Source organism: Colossoma macropomum, unplaced genomic scaffold, assembly GCF_904425465.1.
Source record: "Colossoma macropomum unplaced genomic scaffold, Colossoma_macropomum, whole genome shotgun sequence".
In the NCBI taxonomy this organism is placed as follows: Eukaryota; Metazoa; Chordata; class Actinopteri; order Characiformes; family Serrasalmidae; genus Colossoma; species Colossoma macropomum.
In genome coordinates this window covers 25,110,845-25,129,083 of record NW_023494795.1, presented here as the reverse complement: position 1 = coordinate 25,129,083, position 18,239 = coordinate 25,110,845, and the positions used below count along the sequence as shown (strand labels likewise).

General features: G+C 36.6%; 1 protein-coding gene across 3 annotated transcripts in view; it reads right to left on the bottom strand.

Annotated features, from left to right (window-relative positions):
* Positions 1 to 1,385: 1,385 nt before the first annotated feature.
* Positions 1,386 to 18,239, bottom strand: part of dpf3 (D4, zinc and double PHD fingers, family 3) — a 47,076-nt gene continuing 30,222 nt past the window's right edge. Inside the window, exons 5-12 of one of the 3 annotated variants that reach the window (XM_036581980.1) lie at positions 17,551 to 17,646; positions 16,924 to 16,996; positions 15,433 to 15,474; positions 11,690 to 11,830; positions 10,285 to 10,413; positions 4,310 to 4,422; positions 3,418 to 3,499; positions 1,386 to 2,206 (exon numbers count right to left, since the gene is read on the bottom strand). In XM_036581980.1, coding sequence (XP_036437873.1) covers positions 2,130 to 2,206; positions 3,418 to 3,499; positions 4,310 to 4,422; positions 10,285 to 10,413; positions 11,690 to 11,830; positions 15,433 to 15,474; positions 16,924 to 16,996; positions 17,551 to 17,646 — 753 coding nt within the window. In that variant the 3' untranslated portion in view covers positions 1,386 to 2,129. Of the gene's footprint in view, positions 2,207 to 3,417; positions 3,500 to 4,309; positions 4,423 to 6,604; positions 7,257 to 10,284; positions 10,414 to 11,689; positions 11,831 to 15,432; positions 15,475 to 16,923; positions 16,997 to 17,550; positions 17,647 to 18,239 lie in introns of those variants that run through there. The other 2 variants (XR_005007812.1, XM_036581981.1) reach the window with 2 other exon arrangements.

Genomic DNA, 18,239 nt, shown 5'->3' with positions numbered 1-18,239 from the left:
AATACTTTTTTGCTGATTTCATGATTGCATTCACATAGTGTTCTATAACCCAATGTTCTAGACATCTACCTACATCTAACTCCTTTTTTCTACTCACATTTTTTTCATAGCAGTCACTCAGTGTAAGCTGAATAGTTCTTTGTGAGAAATCTTGTATCTTGTACTATAATTCTTCGCTCTCATGATGAAATGTTTTTTTGTTTAAATATACAGAAATAGAAACATAGAAATGTGGGTAGCGCTTTACTTGAACCCTGCTAAGTAACGTTGACATAACCGTGGCATATACATGTCATGGCAGAAGTCTGATTATGTCCAGCAATATAACCCTGTTATCTCACTATTACCAGTGATTAATCATGACGTGATAATGTCTGATGCCATGATGACTAACTAGATTACACAGCAAAAATTAGTATGTGATGTAAGCTGCCATGACATCAAACATTATGACATCTGTCACGACAATTAGTGGCAACGGTAATATGACACTGTTTTTAAACATGTATTATAATGCAGATAGTTCCGGTCCTAAAATCGGATTGGACGAGCCCAGTGAAGCTGGAAGCTGTTTTAAATTGGGCTGCTGAAAACTTAAGCAGCATATATGTGATGTGAACAGTGATGTCATGAAAAAGCATTTGCCTATTTTGCACTTTCTTTTTTTATCATTTAAAGCAAACAGAATATGCCATGACATGGAATAATGTAGCGAGAGACAATATACACAAATAACTGACAGGATTCGGTTCTCTGTAACAAATATACATAGTTTACTTGAACAGTGCACAGCTATTACAGGTACTGAAAATGTATAAATGAATAAATCCACTCTAAAACTAGCATCTCTAGGGCCTTATTATGTTCAAGTCATTTTAAAGTTCAGCTCTTCATTATTATTATTATTATTATTATTATTATTAGTAGTAGTAGTAGTAGTAGTAGTAGTAGTGGTACTACTACTACTACTACTAATACTGCTACTATTGCAATCAGTACTTCATGTCTCACAACAACTGAAGAACAACTTAAATCTGCCTTAAGTAGCACCGCACCCAGGCTGACTTTCAAACAGCTCCTCCTTTCCTACATAACGGGCCATGTAAGTTGAGAAATTCTGGCTTCTACAAACAGTCCACCCATCTATCCAGTATGGAATTGTGTACATGTGGCTGAATCCCAAATGACTCTTTTTTAGCTATATTATGCACTGCTTGGGTGCAGGAGCCAGTATTTTAAACTAGTGAACTATGTAGGGAGCTCCAGCTCTGGAAAATGCCATTTGCTTGGTTCAAGAGGCTTTATGCTAAATAAATATATGTGTATATATGCATATATATATATATATATATATATATATATATATACACAGACTCTCATGGCCTCTCGAACATAACCTGTCATGACAATTTCTGACAGCATATGGCATCTTTCATGACATGTTTATGGCATGTTTACTTCAAGGTTTTGTAGCAGTGTACAAGTAAAGTGTTACCAAAGGGGGATGAACGAAGTATAATGACTGTGGAATACTGTAAGAGGCTGTTTTGCTATGTAACTTAGGCAGAAGTGGCATTTTGCTACAAACTGTGCAAAGATGTAGTCTCTGAATAATTAGAGTAATTAACAGTCTTTGTCATTTATCATACAGACCAAGAGGAATGTACAGGTGCCTGCTTTGAAAGAAACACGATAAAGTGAACTGAATTATAAAATTAGCTTGTATTCCATCAGTCTCACTCATACTCCTTTTTGGTGCTCTTTAAAAGAGTTTGACAGAAATGATTGTTCTACAAAAACCTGAATAATTTTTACGTGGATGCATCATTGTGCTGCTCGGCATGACTTGTTTTCTTCCACTTTACCAAAGATACCGTGGCGTAAATGACCCTGCTTTTGGACTGAGTTTGCGAGGTAGACTGCTCGTTGGTCATATGACTGAAGTGTCTGACTGTGTATTACTTTGTGCTGTGTAGACGAGTGAACGTTACAGAGGTAGACTGTCCCTATGCCACTTCAACTTGGAGCTGCAAAGTGGAGAGATACAGGTATGTGTCCCCGTCCTGATTCTGCTCTGTGCTGTGTGTGCTAGTGAGGCTGTGAGGGATATGGAAGAATTAAAAAAAAAATTACACCATTGATGGTTCTCCAAAAGCAGACGCTTTGTCCTTTAGTAGATCCAGACAAAGATGACAACTCCAGCTTCCTGCAAATGCAGTGAAAGGCAGAATGAATTCATGGATTCCATACAAATGCCTATGTTCATTATATATATATATATATATACACACATATATATAATGTGTGTGTGTGTGTGTTTATAAAAGGTATATACTGAATTGCTACTTTATCAGGTCTGCCTACTTTGCACCTACACTCACTGGCCATTTTATCAGAAACATTTACCATATAGGTGTACTTTGTAGCTTTGCAGTTGCTGACTGTAGCCCATCTGTTGCTGCACAATTCATCAGCCCCCCTGCCCCATCTGTTACTGGATAAAGGACTACCCTCGACCAGATATTATTTGACTGATTAACTATTCTCACCACAATAGTGACACTGACACAGTGGTGGCATGTTGGTATTGAGTGTAAGAATCTCGAGACTCCTGACAATTTGATTCAATTTCAATTCAGGTTGCCAAGACATGCTTCTAAAATGATTCTCGATGCATCTTTACTTTTGACTTCTATACCCTGCTTGATTACTTCTTTTCCTGTATTTATGTATTTGTTTTAAACAAGTAGTTCAGCCTAGATGAGTTTAAACATAGCCTGTACTCTACACAAAGGACAAAAAATTAATAGTAAAAAATCTTTTTTCATTTGATATTTTTGGTTTTGAGCCTTTTACTGTATATACATGGAATTTGGGGCCAGTTTGTCACCACAGACACACATGCATTGCATTAGTTAGACCCTGCATTATTTTCCTCCTCCAAGCAGGGCTGCGGCAAAATATTGAACTTTATAAAGCCTCTGGTTGTGTGTAAGTTTGTTTATTAATTTTATACAGCAGGGGAAATGCAAAGCCTAAATAAACATCTGATTATGACTTTGTGAATTAATTAAAATAAAGATAGAATCATAATGCTTCTAAGAATCGATTATTTTCCCTCCCCTAGCTACACAACTTATATGGTAGGTGTACCTGATAAAATGGCCAATAAGCACAACACAGGTGTAACTAATAAACTAATAAACTCAATGTATATCGAATTACATTTTACAGTACAATGCAATGACAGAGACTTGACAAAGTGGTATAAAAACTGTTCTTCAATTATGCAAGTTAAACACAACCGATCAGAATTTCTATCCTCAAGTCTATCCTGTTCCTGACCTGGATGTCCTGCTGAAACACATAATGCTTTGGACAAGTCAAGAAGTGTATGCAGGTATGTTGTGATCTTACCCTCAGGAGGCTCAGTCATGGGAGGCTTGAGGCAGTACATATGGTAACCCCGATCACAGTCATCACAGAAGAGGAGCTGATCCTGCAGGAGAGACATTCAGTTTTTTTAACTGCAAAACTTTGTTAAAAAACAAAGACATTTGACCAAACATCATTTTAAACAGGAATTATTCTTGTGATAATTATTTGTAAAAAAGTATTTTGGTAAAATACTTGACCTAATCAACAGAGCTATGTTTATATTTTCAGTGCAAAAATGTAAAACGCATGTAAAATGTTTCTCTCTTTATTTATTAGATTAGATTTGTTTATTAGATTTTTTGTGGTGCTTGTGATTATACAATCAAGTGAAATTCAATAGGCAACATTGATTATATTGTATTTTATATTTGTCTGCATTTTCAACGATCAGGCCAGTTAAATCATTTTTTGTGGGTCGAGGAACCTTTTGTGGTCAGCTGTGTGGGCTACAAGTTGCAAAGGTTTGGGATCCTCTCTTATAATCAATTATAATCAATAGTAATGATAAATTATAATTTTTTTTAAAGATTTCTTCATCTGTATTCCACTATTGTGTAAATAGTTCTTCAGGTCATATTTGTGCATTCGGTATATTGTAAAATAATTCTGGACAGTAGAACAATAACCAAATCAAGTCCCGGTGAAATCTGAGATTTCATTAAGCACTGAATCACTTCATAAAGAGTCACAAATGCATCAAATCATTATAAGGTCAGAGATTTACACCGCTTGACATGTAACAAAGTACAAATTAGATTTTGGTTTAAAATAGTATCCATTAAGTGTCTTATAATTCTGTTTTTTTCCATATACTGTGCCAGTCCGTGATGGTTATGTTATGATATTAATGTGTTAGGCTAAAATCTCTTACATCGTTCTCCGAGGTGCCACACAGACTGCAGGATTTGCACTCAATGCACTGCCACTGGTAGGTCCGCACAGCCTGCATCATGTTGTCTGTGAACTGAAGGCAGGTGGGGTGGCCTAGAGAGAGAGAGAGAGAGAGAGACAGAGAGAGAGAGAGAGAGAGAGAGAGAGAGAGAGAGAGAGAGACAGAGAGAGAGAGAGAGAGAAACGGAAGTTTAATATCTAACAACAATACAGAAATGAAATTAAGACAGAGAAAGATTTCCTATCATTGTTGTTGAATAAACATTTTAAATGTAAATTTATCAGACACTGATCATTTTGATCGTCCTTTACAATCATGACTTGTTCGTTGGAAAAAGTCACTTTAGAAATTGAAACAGCAAGCAAATATTTATTTTTTAGATAACTAAATAAATGGAAATGTTTTCTACATCATCATAACTACTGAATATCTATTTTGACATATAAATATTGATGACTGATTATATTGTATGTTTTATGTTCTTCCAATATGCTAAACTCAGCAAATAAATAGAAATTTTGCACTAAAAAATTGCAGAATTCTCATATCATCTATAGTTTGTTGCCTGTGGCCTGTAGATGACGTGTTAACTGATTTTAACTCAGAAGATCAATAAACATGTAATTTGACCAGAGGTTTTTAAGCTTTTGCCAACAGCTGTAGATAGGTAAGATGTACACAGACAGACAAAAAAAGCCAGGTGGTTACATATTCCTAGTCCCCGCCCCCCATCAAAGTTTGCTTAATCTCTTGCTTTAACTGCAACAATGTATACAACTGTCCATTCTTTGGCCTGCTTGCTGCGTTTATTCCTGCTTGAGTAACCAGTAAAGCTGCTTATGGCTCCCTGTACAGAAATCATGCAGGGTGTGATGTGTGTGCAGAGTATGTGTGTAGCTCTCTCTCTGTGGGAAGCTTCCACCTGCTCAGTTACATTTCTCTTGTCAAATAAACAAATCTGAACAATATTCACACGCCTGTCTGTCAGCTTTAGAAATGTTAAGTAAGAAATAAGTCTCCCTTTATGTTTTGGCTACTTATCTTCTAAGACAGATGAAATGGTTTGGCTGTCACTCATGCTAAAACTGTACTTGAACAACAGCTGAACAGGAATCTTAGTTAACAAATGGCCCTGTATTGTTTCCTCATAGACATCCTGTCTTACAGCTCTCTTTGACATTTACAGTAGACAGATTGTGGACTTACAGAGCAAAGCTGTCTGATCATGTTCTGTTCATTTTCAAAATACCCTGAAAGCTGTTGCAAAATTTGTCTGGAACAAAACAAACTCAGTAGCTGGATCTCATTGTTTCCATTTCTGTGCGTCCAGCTATTGACTTAAAAGCCAAAGTAAGGAACTGTTGAAAGCAGTAAGCCAGTTATCAGCACTGCAACAATGCAGCCAATAAACAAATACAATGTTTCAGCAATTCTTGTGGTTTGAAGAGCTAATCCAAGCATGGAAAGCAACAAGGCCCAGCTGCTACCACAAAAGTGCCCTTGATTAGCAAAATACACTGTGATTTCAGTGTGCAGCATTGCTTAGACCGAAAGGCAAACTTTTATGCTAAAAAAACAAGACGTAGAAACAGCTAAATTAGTGGTTCTCAAATCATTCCTCTGAAACCCCAGATATTTCACATTTTTGCTCAAAACATCAAGCAGATATGTGGACCATCTGGGTGTCTCTGAGGACCAGCTTGACAACTACTGAGCTAAATAACAGGCTTTGTATTTCGTTGTGTTCGATATAAACAAAGTAAAAACAATGACAGTTTGTAAAGAGTGCAAGAAATACTCAAACAAAGGCAGAATAAAAAGCACTGTTACTGAACATTTGCCATTACAACTGAAGACAGCTGTCACTTTAAGAGAAGCAACAAATCCAATACTGCTGGCTTAGACCTGTGATAAACCTCAAATCCAACTCCTTTAACAGATTATAGGTTTCATAATATGATGATAAACTCTATTTAAAGCTATTGCAGTTAATTAGCACTTCTGAGAGACTCTTGTTAGACTGTGTGATTCACAGTCACCCGCAGTGCCTACCTTAAAATGGCTACAAATTGAGAAGGTAAAACCCAGTTCATGTAAAGGAAATTGATGTTTCACACACAAAGTGTCCACTGAATGCCACTCATTCTTTCCATTTTTCCCCTGCCAGGTGGCCAGCAGCACACATTAGAGAGACGAGGATTCGCATGTCCTGCAGAGGGAACGATCGGCCCTGTTAGTCGAGAGATGGAAAGGTAAACGCCGATTGGCTCTTACCTCTCGGCTAACTGTCCTCCCTCGCTTCTTTCTGCCTTCCAATAGGTCAGCGTATCCAAGTCGCCGTGGTAACATCTTCTCAGACTTGCCTGGTCTGCCAAGTCTTGTGATCTGTTCCTTCTCATCAACTGCATTTATTCGGTGGTAGGAGCTCACACATTGTCTCTTATGGACACATAATGTGTCCTTTTGAAGTTGCCCACGTTTGGAAGTTGTCCTTTATTTTTGTTTATTTCTGTTTTTAGTTTTGATTCCTTTTTGCACGCATCTCTGCCAAAAAATTGTATTCTACACCCTGCCCCCATTCTCCTTATTGCTCAAAGAGAGGCTGTACAAGAAGGCTGTAAAAGCAACACCACTAAGGTTCCAGAGAAAACCATGAGCCGTTAGTTCCAATAGTTCCATTAGCGCTGAAGTCCATTATGCACACTGAAAAACAGTGTAGCAAATCCTTCCTTGAGGCTGGTTCTCTGCTTTTTCTCTTCTATCTATCTGTACTGGGGAGGGCCACTGCTGTCGTCTGATAGAAGCCCATCAAGCTCGTCCTCCTCAAAGCCGTGAAAGGTGGATGCCTCACTTTCGGATGTGTCGGCGAACATGTCCCGAAGTCCAGCCGGCCTCTTCTTCATCCCCGGCTCTCTCGCACGTCCAGCTGACATGTATGACGGACACATCAGCATCACAGCAGAACACATACACAAGCAACACTGCAGTCAGCTAGGCTTCACACATTCCTCTCAGCTTGGACAACTGGCAATACAACAGAGGCAGCCTGACATATGACCAGTTAAGTTACTTTAGGGATCAATTTAGTTTTTTTGCTATTTCCTTTAAACGGAAATACAGAGGCCATGAATGTGCTGCTTTTTAAATATGTCCTCAATTTTATGTATTTCCAGTTGCATAAGATGTAATTCCAGTAAGATTATATTCACTTTCCTTATGTTGCCAAGCGTTTTTATGTCTTTCAACATAATTAATTGTCTCTCTCTCTGTCTGTGCTAGTTACGTATTTCACCCATAAGCAGGAAAATCGTTTGAGAATGAGTGACATATCTAAAGGACATCAGAAGGAAGAAACGTAAAATGTGCAAAATATGAGAAAGAAAAATAGAATAAGAACATTTTGTGGAGCACATGAACTGAGGTAAAGTGATGAGGCCCTAAACTCCTCCTAACTTAACAAAACAGAAAAGAGCTCTTCATGAACGTCCACCAGATTTGTACCAGACAATAAATTACCAGACAATAAAGTCAACAGCCAAGTTGAACAAATCTCCTGTCACAATGTAATGAGATTTGATGTCCAACTGCAACCACTGAGTGTTTTCCAACACAGACACAGGTTTTGCTGGTTGCTAAAACGATCAAGCAGTACACTATCTCTAATAAATATTACTTTTGTAAAATGACTGGCAAAATCTAGCTTTCGTAGCTGCTTTTTAACCTCACTGTTAGATCAGCATTACACATAAGAGACTAATAGATGTTAATATCACAATGTATTTATAGTGCTCAACATTTGCCATATTACTAATGCTTTAAAAAATTGAGAAAATTAATGTTACTCTAAACATCAGTGTTGGGGGGTAATGTGGTACAAATAACATATCACAGTAATAACCTTTTCCTGTAAAAAAGTAGTGTAATGCATTACAGTTTAAACTAAAAAGGGAAAGATTGTTAAGGTGGCTTGACAAAGGCAGCTGGTAATGTTTCAAAAGTTAAATCAGTTGCAAAACACTGTTGATTGTTTTTGATAACTTAAATGGGTTTATATAGCAATCCCATGTAGTTGCTCTGATGTTGATATGAGGTTGCTATGATATTCCAGCTTGTTTTTAGGGTGTTGCTTGGTTGTTGTTAGGTGGTTGCTAAGGTGTTGCAAGGCTGTTGCTTTGGTGTCCCAGGTGGTTGCTAAGGGTTTGTGAGCATACTTGTACGATGGTGAAATAAGAGGGGGGTTCAAGAAAAATATATACCCCTGAGTGTGTACTGACTGTGGTGGAAGAAGAGGTAGAATAATAAACATTTTATATATTATATAAGTGAAATGATTCAATTTCAGGATGTTGATCAATCTCCAATTCATTCCGGTGTAATCAGTTAAAAAAGCACAAGCAACCAATTTGGTTCTACGATCCTGTAAAGTTTTGTGGTTCTAGCTTTAAAGCAGAATAATAATAAGAAGAAAATGAATAACAGTAAGTTGTTTTATTCAAGCAAGCTTAATTTTTGTAATCACACATGAAAATGTTTTTCTTGCTTTACTATCCCTAAAAGAGGCATTTTAATTTAACATGATGCATTTGAAACATAAATTTCCTTTGTACAGATTATTGATGCCTGTCCTGGTACATAAAGTAATGTAAATTTCTATTCAGAAACACCTCTCTTACCTTCAGCTATTTGTAACTGTATCTACCGGCTAGTTCCTGTGTTTTCAAACAGCATTAGTTGTTCATAACGTTAAAAAGCATAATTGGCTAAACCTGGTTAGGGATAGTGGCGTGCCTTTTAAATCATGTTTACCATGCTGTTTCTTTCTAAATTAATATTTGATTTTCCATTGTACTTTACAGGTGGCACAGATGTGTTTGGGTTTTAGAGAGTAACACAGAAGTAAAGTAATAAGTAGTGAGATTACTCTTTCCAGGAAGTAATCAATAAAGTAATCCCATTACAGTTTGAGGGAAGAATGGAGCAACTACCCCAACACTGGGAAACAAGAATCCAAACCACAACTAGCTAAACCCAGTAAAATACCAGAAAATAAACACGCACTCAAACTATGAGCTGATGGTATATGTGCACAAAAGGTAAACATAATGAAATACACCACATGAGAATATGTTGAAACAAATGGAATACATGGTACATTTAAATTACTTAATTCAATATTCTCTCTTTAAATGCCTGACCTTGCTTATTAATATGACATATTAATATGGCCTGTCCTAGAAGCCACATGACTATATTGATCATTTTATTTTACCCTATACACTATAATCTCATATAATATTTTACAATACAGATGCTGCATAATAGGTTGAGACATATTTTTTTAAATATATCACAAGATTGTGAAATGTGATTTCTAACTTCACAGCCAAAAAGTCATTCACATTGATCTGCATGTACAGTTTTTTGCAAAAGTTTGAACACCCCTGGTCAAATGACATGTTTTGTTAATTTTGTGAAAATAAGTGAACACATCCTCTACAGAGAACACACAGTTTAATGCACAATTACTGTTGAATTTAACATGTAGGGAAAAATGAAATGTGGCCTGTTCAAAAGTTATGGCACATTTTATACTTTGTTTTATTTATTCCAATATGTTACACTCAGCAAATAAAAAGAAAATGTCATATTTAGTTCGTTCTCTGTAAGGGATGTATTGGCCTTATTTTTTACTATGTGTTCAAACTTTTGCATATGACTGCAACATCTAGATTTCATTCTTCAAAGACTAAAATGAATCTAAAAACAGTCTGGACAGTTATTTATATTGAAAAGAGATAAGCAGTATTTTTTGCCAAAAAGATGGAAAAGGAAAAGATGGAGGTGAAGATAAGCTGCTTGATGTAGCAGTAGTTTTACTCCTCAGATGTTGGTGAGATGATGAGGCAAGGTGAGTAGGGCAGTTTTAGAGTGTAATGGATCCCAGAGGTACTGACCAGAGCGTCCACAGTCGGAACAGGACACTAACTCCTCAGCCTGGCCCGTCTTTCTGTTAGAGCCCGAGTCCCCCAGGCAGAAGTCACAGTAATCATTGGGGATGATTGCACCATCTGGTCCCTTTTGGGCTACAGGGACAGAAAAGGCCAGAAAGATGAATATTTCAGTAATAATAATGCATTAATACATATAATATGATACATGGGTCAGAGTGCTTCATGATGTATGTAAATGGAACAGGGTAAATAAAATAGTAAAGAGATAAAAGGCAACAAAACACACTCAAACATTCAGTCTATCAAATTACCATTAAAAGTTTGTGATCACTTGGTGTATTAATCATTTGTTCTATGTTATATGCAAGAAGACTTTTATATTTTATTTCATATTTGACTTGTTCAGTCCTGTAAATTCTATCCTGTAATTATCTATTTACAATAATGTATTTAAATTGTCTTCAAGATATGATGACCTCTTTTCTAACATGAGGCATTCTGTATGTTAAATGTATTATAACTTTCTCAGTCATTTTAGACTCATCTACAGCTCTGTCCATCATTCTGGACACATCTAAAGTTTCTTTATTTTTTGACAGATTTCTATAATTATTTCTATAATTAATTCCTTATAATTATTTAAAAGCTATGAAGTTGCACAGTGAATCCACTTTATAAATTTATCTGAAACCAAACTGATTTCACACACAGTCCTGGGACATACTCTGAATACACTATATGTCTTGTTTACTTATTATTTTCCAAGTTAAAGTTATCAATTATTTTTTGTATCCATCAGAAATGTTATAACACTCAACAACAGCCACAATTAAAAACTGAAACTCAAAATGATTCCAGCTATTATCTGAAAAATTAAGTAAGGCAAGTAAAGGACTGAAATATTAGTGGGACAAACATTTGTGTGTCTTTCTTTTATGTATCTGTCCTCTTTCTCACAGACATTTTGTAACTAATATATTTGCAAATCAAGTTGAAGTTTTCTAAAGCAGTATCTCTCAGAATTTTAAAGAAATTAAGTCAGGTGTGTTGGATGGTGGCTCTCCAGGAGTAGCACTGGAGCCCTCCGGCTTGAAGATGTGCATTTGTGTGCATTGAAGCTTTCAAACAATTATAGTAAGTTTTGGACATTAGTGTATATAAAAAGGAAAAAGGAACAGGAATTGCTAGTAAAACGTTAACCTAAATAAATATTTTTAGCTGCTTTATAAAATTATTAATGGTAGGTGTCTGCAAAAAGATTAATAGGTACAAAGTATTGATTCTTTGGAGCATAGTAGCACATCTTGTACACAATGTTAAAAAACAAAAGCAGTATATACTTCACTATGCATGTGGCATGTTTGGGCAGATACAGTGTATAATAATGCCAGGTTGGCAGTCATCTTACGTTTATGGTTTTCGGGGTTGTGCTCGGGCGGCGACTGTGGAATTTCCGTTTCTCTCTCCTCCTCTCCCTCCTCCTCAGCCAGGTGTGTGTGGGTGTAGTGATAGCTCAGACCCGGCCGGTTCTTATAACGCTTACCACAAACTACAACGAAGAAGGAGCAATGTCACAATAACAAAACAATCTGATCTGAGATCAGTGCAACAGTACACTCCTATTCGAGCTGGGATACTAAAAAGCTCACAGAATCTACAGGGCAGCTGGGCCTAAGATGCTAACACACAGACTACAGGGCAAGCACACAGAACTATGCCAGGATTATGCTGCAGATAAAATAATAGCAATACAATTCTGAAGTGAGCACATCACATGCTAGAACTAAACTACTTAATGGTACATTCTGCCTGGTAGGGATGAATAGGTATCATATCAGTGTTAGATGAGCATAAATAAATACCGCCATATTGCTATTAGTTAAATACTAGGATTCATCCAAAGACTTCCACTGATGTTTCAAAAATTTCTGTATAATGAAATAGGATTTAAAGGAGAATTCCACCAACATTTTAAAAATATAATGCTCTGTTCTAGAGAACTTTCTCAGCCAGAATTGCTCATAATGTTGGTGATGGGAACCAGACGTTTGAAGTGTTTAATACCCTTAAAAGCTACCATACAGAATGTTTTTACATGAAATAGTTATGAATATGTTGCCTGATGCCTGAAACATTGTTTTATGATAGTTGTAAAATGAGCTTTTGGCCTAAAACGTATTTCTTAAAATTAATTCATGGCAGAGAGGTACATTCAGGTTGTGGTAAGGCACCACTATTTACCACTATTTTAACAGCATCCATGTTACATATACAAACTCAGAAGATGTGCAGGTTCCCTGCTGGTTTTGGATTGTACATAAAATGGCTATATTTGTATAGTACACATTACAACCCCTGGTTCCTATCATCATTGCAATGAAATTAGATTCGGCAAGCGAATTAACTATTTCACATCAGACCACTCTGAATGACTTTGTTTACATCTCAATGTAATATTGAAATCTTGATAAATCAGCTGAATGCCCAAAATCAAATTGTTCACAGTGGCGGTAATAGGAACCAGATGTCTGAGGCATTTAATGCCTTTATATCTAAATGGTTTTGAGAATCAATTTTGACCACAAAAGCCAAAACATTTTTAAGATTTATTCATGGTAGAGGGGTACGTGCAGGCAGTTGGGCAAAACAGTCTTCAAGGAATTTTTTTTTTTTCAGATTTACCACTAATTCTCTGTTATCAACATTACATATAAACACTCAAAAGACACAAGTATTCACTGGTGCTTTTGGATAGTAAGTAAAATGGCTATATTTGTGACGTAGACATCACAACCTCAGTTTTCTATCATCAACACTGTAAAGAATTGTTTCTTTACAATGAACCATCTCACATCAAACCACTCCAACTGAATTTATTAACATCTCAACAGTTGAATTATGCAGAAATTTTGTAAGTCTGGTGGAATTCCCCTTTAAGTACAGTACTTTACTGTTAGCACTTTTTGTTTTCTAGAGCCAAGTAATTTGTAATCATCTATAGTGCATTAGTTCACTGCTAATCTTAGTCTAATGTATATTATGTAGCATTCTCAGTTTGACTTTATGTAACGTATGCAGTAAACAGTGTATGCTTCAGCTGAGCACACACATTTGTGGCTGAACTCTAAGCAGCTTAAACAGTAGTAACACAGGGAGTGCATTATTTATACTGCAACTTAACTGAAGTCAAAGATTTCTGTATCAGCACAACAGACATCAAAATGTGTAATTGCTGTCGGCCCATCACCTTGATATCAGGCCGCCCATGCTGATTTAGATCCATGTGCCAGTAACACAGGATTTTGAGCATAACACAAAGAGCTTCGTTTAGGGAAATTTGTAATATAACATACAGGATGTAGTACATTAGGCATACAATCTCACCTGCCTTAACTTTTCAACTCTATGGTAAAGTTACCCCCTAATACGTACAGTACCTGCTTAATCAAACCTGATAGATGCAAGCTGTTACATTATTAGATTGTAGAAATTGGATTTGGTGTGCAGTTGGTTGTTGTTGTTTTCAAGAAGCAGAGAAACATCAGATTCATCTGTTGATTAACTACATTACAAGCACTGACAGAGTTCACTTTCAGAGTGAAAACAATTTTTTTTGTGTGTGAATTACATATACTGAAAAAAGTGATGCATTTAATTGATTCAAATGTGTACTTCATTTCCACATGTGTAAAATTACATCAATAACAATGTTGTCCCACTTTTGTTTACCCAGTGTTTACCCACTTTTGGCAAATTTTGATTAATCACATCCATTTCTGTAGTTAATCACAATTAATTACATGTATTATTTGTTCTAATATGTTTTTTGCTCCATTTAAAAGCAGTGTATTTTGTTGCAGCTATTTGATTGGACAAAATAAGCTTTGTAAGAAGGTATCTATTACTTTCAATAACTTCATAAAATTATTTTCATGACCTGAAAGCAGGGTTCAATTGAACTAAACCAAAATAAAAAATCTTACGAATGCAGTGGAAACATGAAAATGGGTGAACACAGTTTCTAATTTTTATTGCCAACATTCAGTGAGAGCAGCAGTGGATGCACATTGTAGCCACTCTATCATACTACATTACTTCTTGTATTGAGGAGAACTCTATCTTTGCTATTGCTTTTGTTAGTTTCTCTCCTGCAAGCACTGACCAGTGCAGTCTGCCAGATTACAGATATTACTGATATTGCTGCATTGGTGCTTTGTTTTGCTTGTAAATGACAAAAAAGACTAGATGTACTTTAGTGATAAACAAATTCACAAAATGACAGTAGCTGGAAAATCTTTGGTTTTATCAAGACAGCCACAATAAATAGAACTTCCAATTTACAGTCGTATGCAATAATTTAAACACCCTCAGTCAAATTACCTTTTTTGACATTTGGCATTATTTTTTAGCTTTTTTAAATTTCTAAATAAAAATAAATAGAAACTGAAATATAAAAACATACATATACAACAGCCGATCAGTGGAACTGCAGATGTTTGAAGCAACAAACTAAGAAAATTAGTGTCGTGAAAAAATTAACTTTGACACCACCAATTTTACACATGTCGAAATCATGTATGCATTTGAATCAAGTGAATTTGCATCACTTTATGTCTTTAGATATTGGGCTTCCCACTGTAGCACAGGATTAAACAGCCTACAGTAATCTGTAATACACCAAAACTACAGGTGACTACTGGACTGGAGTGCCACACTGGCTGGGCTGCACTCTGACTGGCACCTACGTATGAACTCTACAGATGCTAAATCATATAAAATGGACGAAGGCATCATGGAAGGCATAACATAAGATTGAATGGAAAAGGGAAGTCAATGCATGCATGTCACCAGTGAGGCAAATTTCTTGGTGGGGTCAAAAGTAGTGGCAGCATAGCAGAAGTGTTAAAGGCAAGCTCTGTACTCACTGCCCATGACCTCATATTCAGTAAAGCCATTAGCATAAAGAAACCGAATGTTGTTAGCCATGCATGCTAGCATTAGCCAAGCAGGAAACAATGCAGAGCGCGGGATTAGCTTAGTTTCGGCTGGTTAACGTTAAGCCCTCCTGATTAGCGGACAGCCTTGGTAAGCCTTGTCATTCGTGCAGCCCTTAAGTCCAAGCAAGAGGAAGATGGCAACATGGCCATATACCTGAGTCAGCAGTTTTTGAGTTATGCTTTTGTTTGTATCTGTCTGGAATAGAGAAGACACAAAGCAAAAGAAGAGACAAGAAGACAAAACAAGTTTCATTCAAAGATGTTTCTGGAACCCAAAGCTTTTTTCGTTTTTCTTCCGAGTAGGTACATGCTTTTGAGAGTACAAAAGACCAAAGACCACGCAGGCCTACTGTCCATGCTGAAATGGAAAACACAGGCTGCAGCATTACTCTGAGGCACAACACAAGCCAATCTTCATACTGCAGAGGACTTTGAAGTTTTCTGGGTTGTTAATAGAGCTGAAATAGGTTAACAAGGTTAAAGAAACCCACACTAATGCCCTGCGACTGAGAAATACAAGGCACATAAGGAGTACATATATGAACTCACTGGAATAAAGGATTACACATGATAAATGCATTTTTGTGGTTTAAAAAGTAAACCAATGAGCTTGTGACCTATATAATGTACTTGCATCTTGTTGCGTTAGGGCTGCACAATATAGCATTTGGCCTTTTCAATACTGATATAAAAGAAGGCCTCAATACGCAAAAGAGCCTGCAAACTAATCAATGTTTTACTGTGTCCTGTAAGCACATGACCAGTCATAGTTTCAGATGAATTCCTGTGGCTATTTTTGATGAATCAAGGTATTTATGTAATCTAACAAAAGTAAATATTTATTTTTTGGGCCAAAATAACTTGGGCTGATCTTTAACATGTCATGTTTTCTATCACTGTTTAAAAGATGCATGAGCCTTCCCAATTTGCTGGATGCACTTTGAGCTTATTATGGATTTGTTTAATAAGGAAAAATGTTCTTAACTTTTAATGGAAGTTAATGTAAAAAGATTAATTTCTAAGTAATTTTGGACCATTGCTATTGGTCAACAGCAATATATGTAGCTATCATTTTCAAATTATGTAAAAAAAAAACCCATGACAAAAATGGAGATATGTGTAATGACAGCACTGAAAAATCACATTATTAACAGAAAAATGCTGATTAAAGAGCAGAAACAGCAATTACTTCTGGATCTGCCTGAAAGACTTAAGCATGATTTACCATAAACTATCATCATCATATTTCCAGAGTCTTCAGAATGAAAATGTAATGACATTTGCTCAGCTCAAACATCTTCTGTGCTTTGATTACATCACCATGCACCAGCAGGTGGAGAAAAATATATTAATATATTAATAATATGTTGTACCTCCTCCTCTGCCACCCCCATCACTGAGTGAAAATGCCCAGCTAGTTTAGAGACCCTCACTGATACTGTGTTTCACTCGGAAATATGTTACACTGATGATTCATATTGTGGGGTGAATCACAATTGCAATATGTCGTAAAATAACCACAACACTAGTCTTTTGGCCATATGGTGCAGCCCTAGTGTGCGGAGAACTAGCTGCCTGCCGTCTGGAATTGCTGAAGGTGATGGAGTCACACTGGTTTTGTTCAGCGTAATGAGGTGGTCCTTACTGTCACACACGTAGGGCTTGTCCTGGTCATCACTGGCCACTGCCTCAGCCCTCCTGCGGCCGGAGCCCCGGCTCTGAGCAACACAGCAGGTAACAGATGTGTTATCATCAGCAATAATAAAAGCATGGGCTAATGATTTATTTCACACTTGCAGCTCATTGAAACAAGCAGAGAAATTCTGTCAAAAGAGCAGATTCTAAACTTGCTTTTGATATATGTTATTATATTTGAACTCAAAACAAAATCAAATTTTTACAATTTCCCCATTAACTCAAATGTAGACAAATGGCCATGATATGTCTAGTGTCAGAAGTGCTTCTTTAGCTTTGCGGTCAAGCTATGAGGATAATGTAATAGAAGTCTATATCACCCCAAAGGATTTTTTACATTTCTGACGTTTTTGTCATTTTATGACAAATGTCAGAAGCATAGATTCAAAGCTGCTGATACAGATTCAAATCAAATTAATGCAGTAACTATGTAATTATATTTCAATAGTATAGCAGTAATAACTCTTGACCTTTCAGGGTTAAATGCAGGATGTGTTTTCTGTTCTGTTCTTTCCTCTGTTCTTGTCATGGCGTTACTTGTCCATGTTGTCTTGCTTTGATGTGCCGCGTCACTCACCCTGCCTTTGTTTCGCTGCTTCCTCTTCGGTGTGTCCACTTCAAAGTCCTCATCGTCATGGAAACCGTCCCCATTTTCCTCAGCTTCGAGCACCCTCTACAGATCATGGAAAAATATTTTTAGGCTCAGAGGAGATACCGGCTCATTTTATTTTTCAGGATGATGCAATACAATATCACAATTTGTTTTGGCAGTTATTGAGGGGAACTCTGATACTTTCAGGGGGTCTCTCTTCATCTCTGTGTCTGAGGCAGGAACTGGACAGTAGTGAATGAGACGCTAATGGATGCTCAGTAAGCCTCTCCACTGGGACCATCAAAGCAAGTTTCAAAACGTGAATGCCCTGTACAGAGTTCAAACCAGGTCGGGATGCACACTGTCCAAAAAAGTTTGGTAACTTTTTTTTTTTTTTGCTAATACCAAGGTCTGCTAATACTTTGGATTTATTCTGCAACACTCAACTTCATGTTCATTAAAGTCGCTTGCAGTGGATTATTTCTAAATAATGACTTTTCCAAACTGTCGTTAAAAGCACACATTGATAAAGCGGAACTTTCTTGGTCTAAAGGTGATTTAAACAGCAGAAAGGTTTGAGTGCCGATGAGTGCAGACATCACAAAAAAGGGGATAAAATGCTTGACATTATTCCCAAGATAGTACTGTAATAAATATTTACATGTTTAATATTT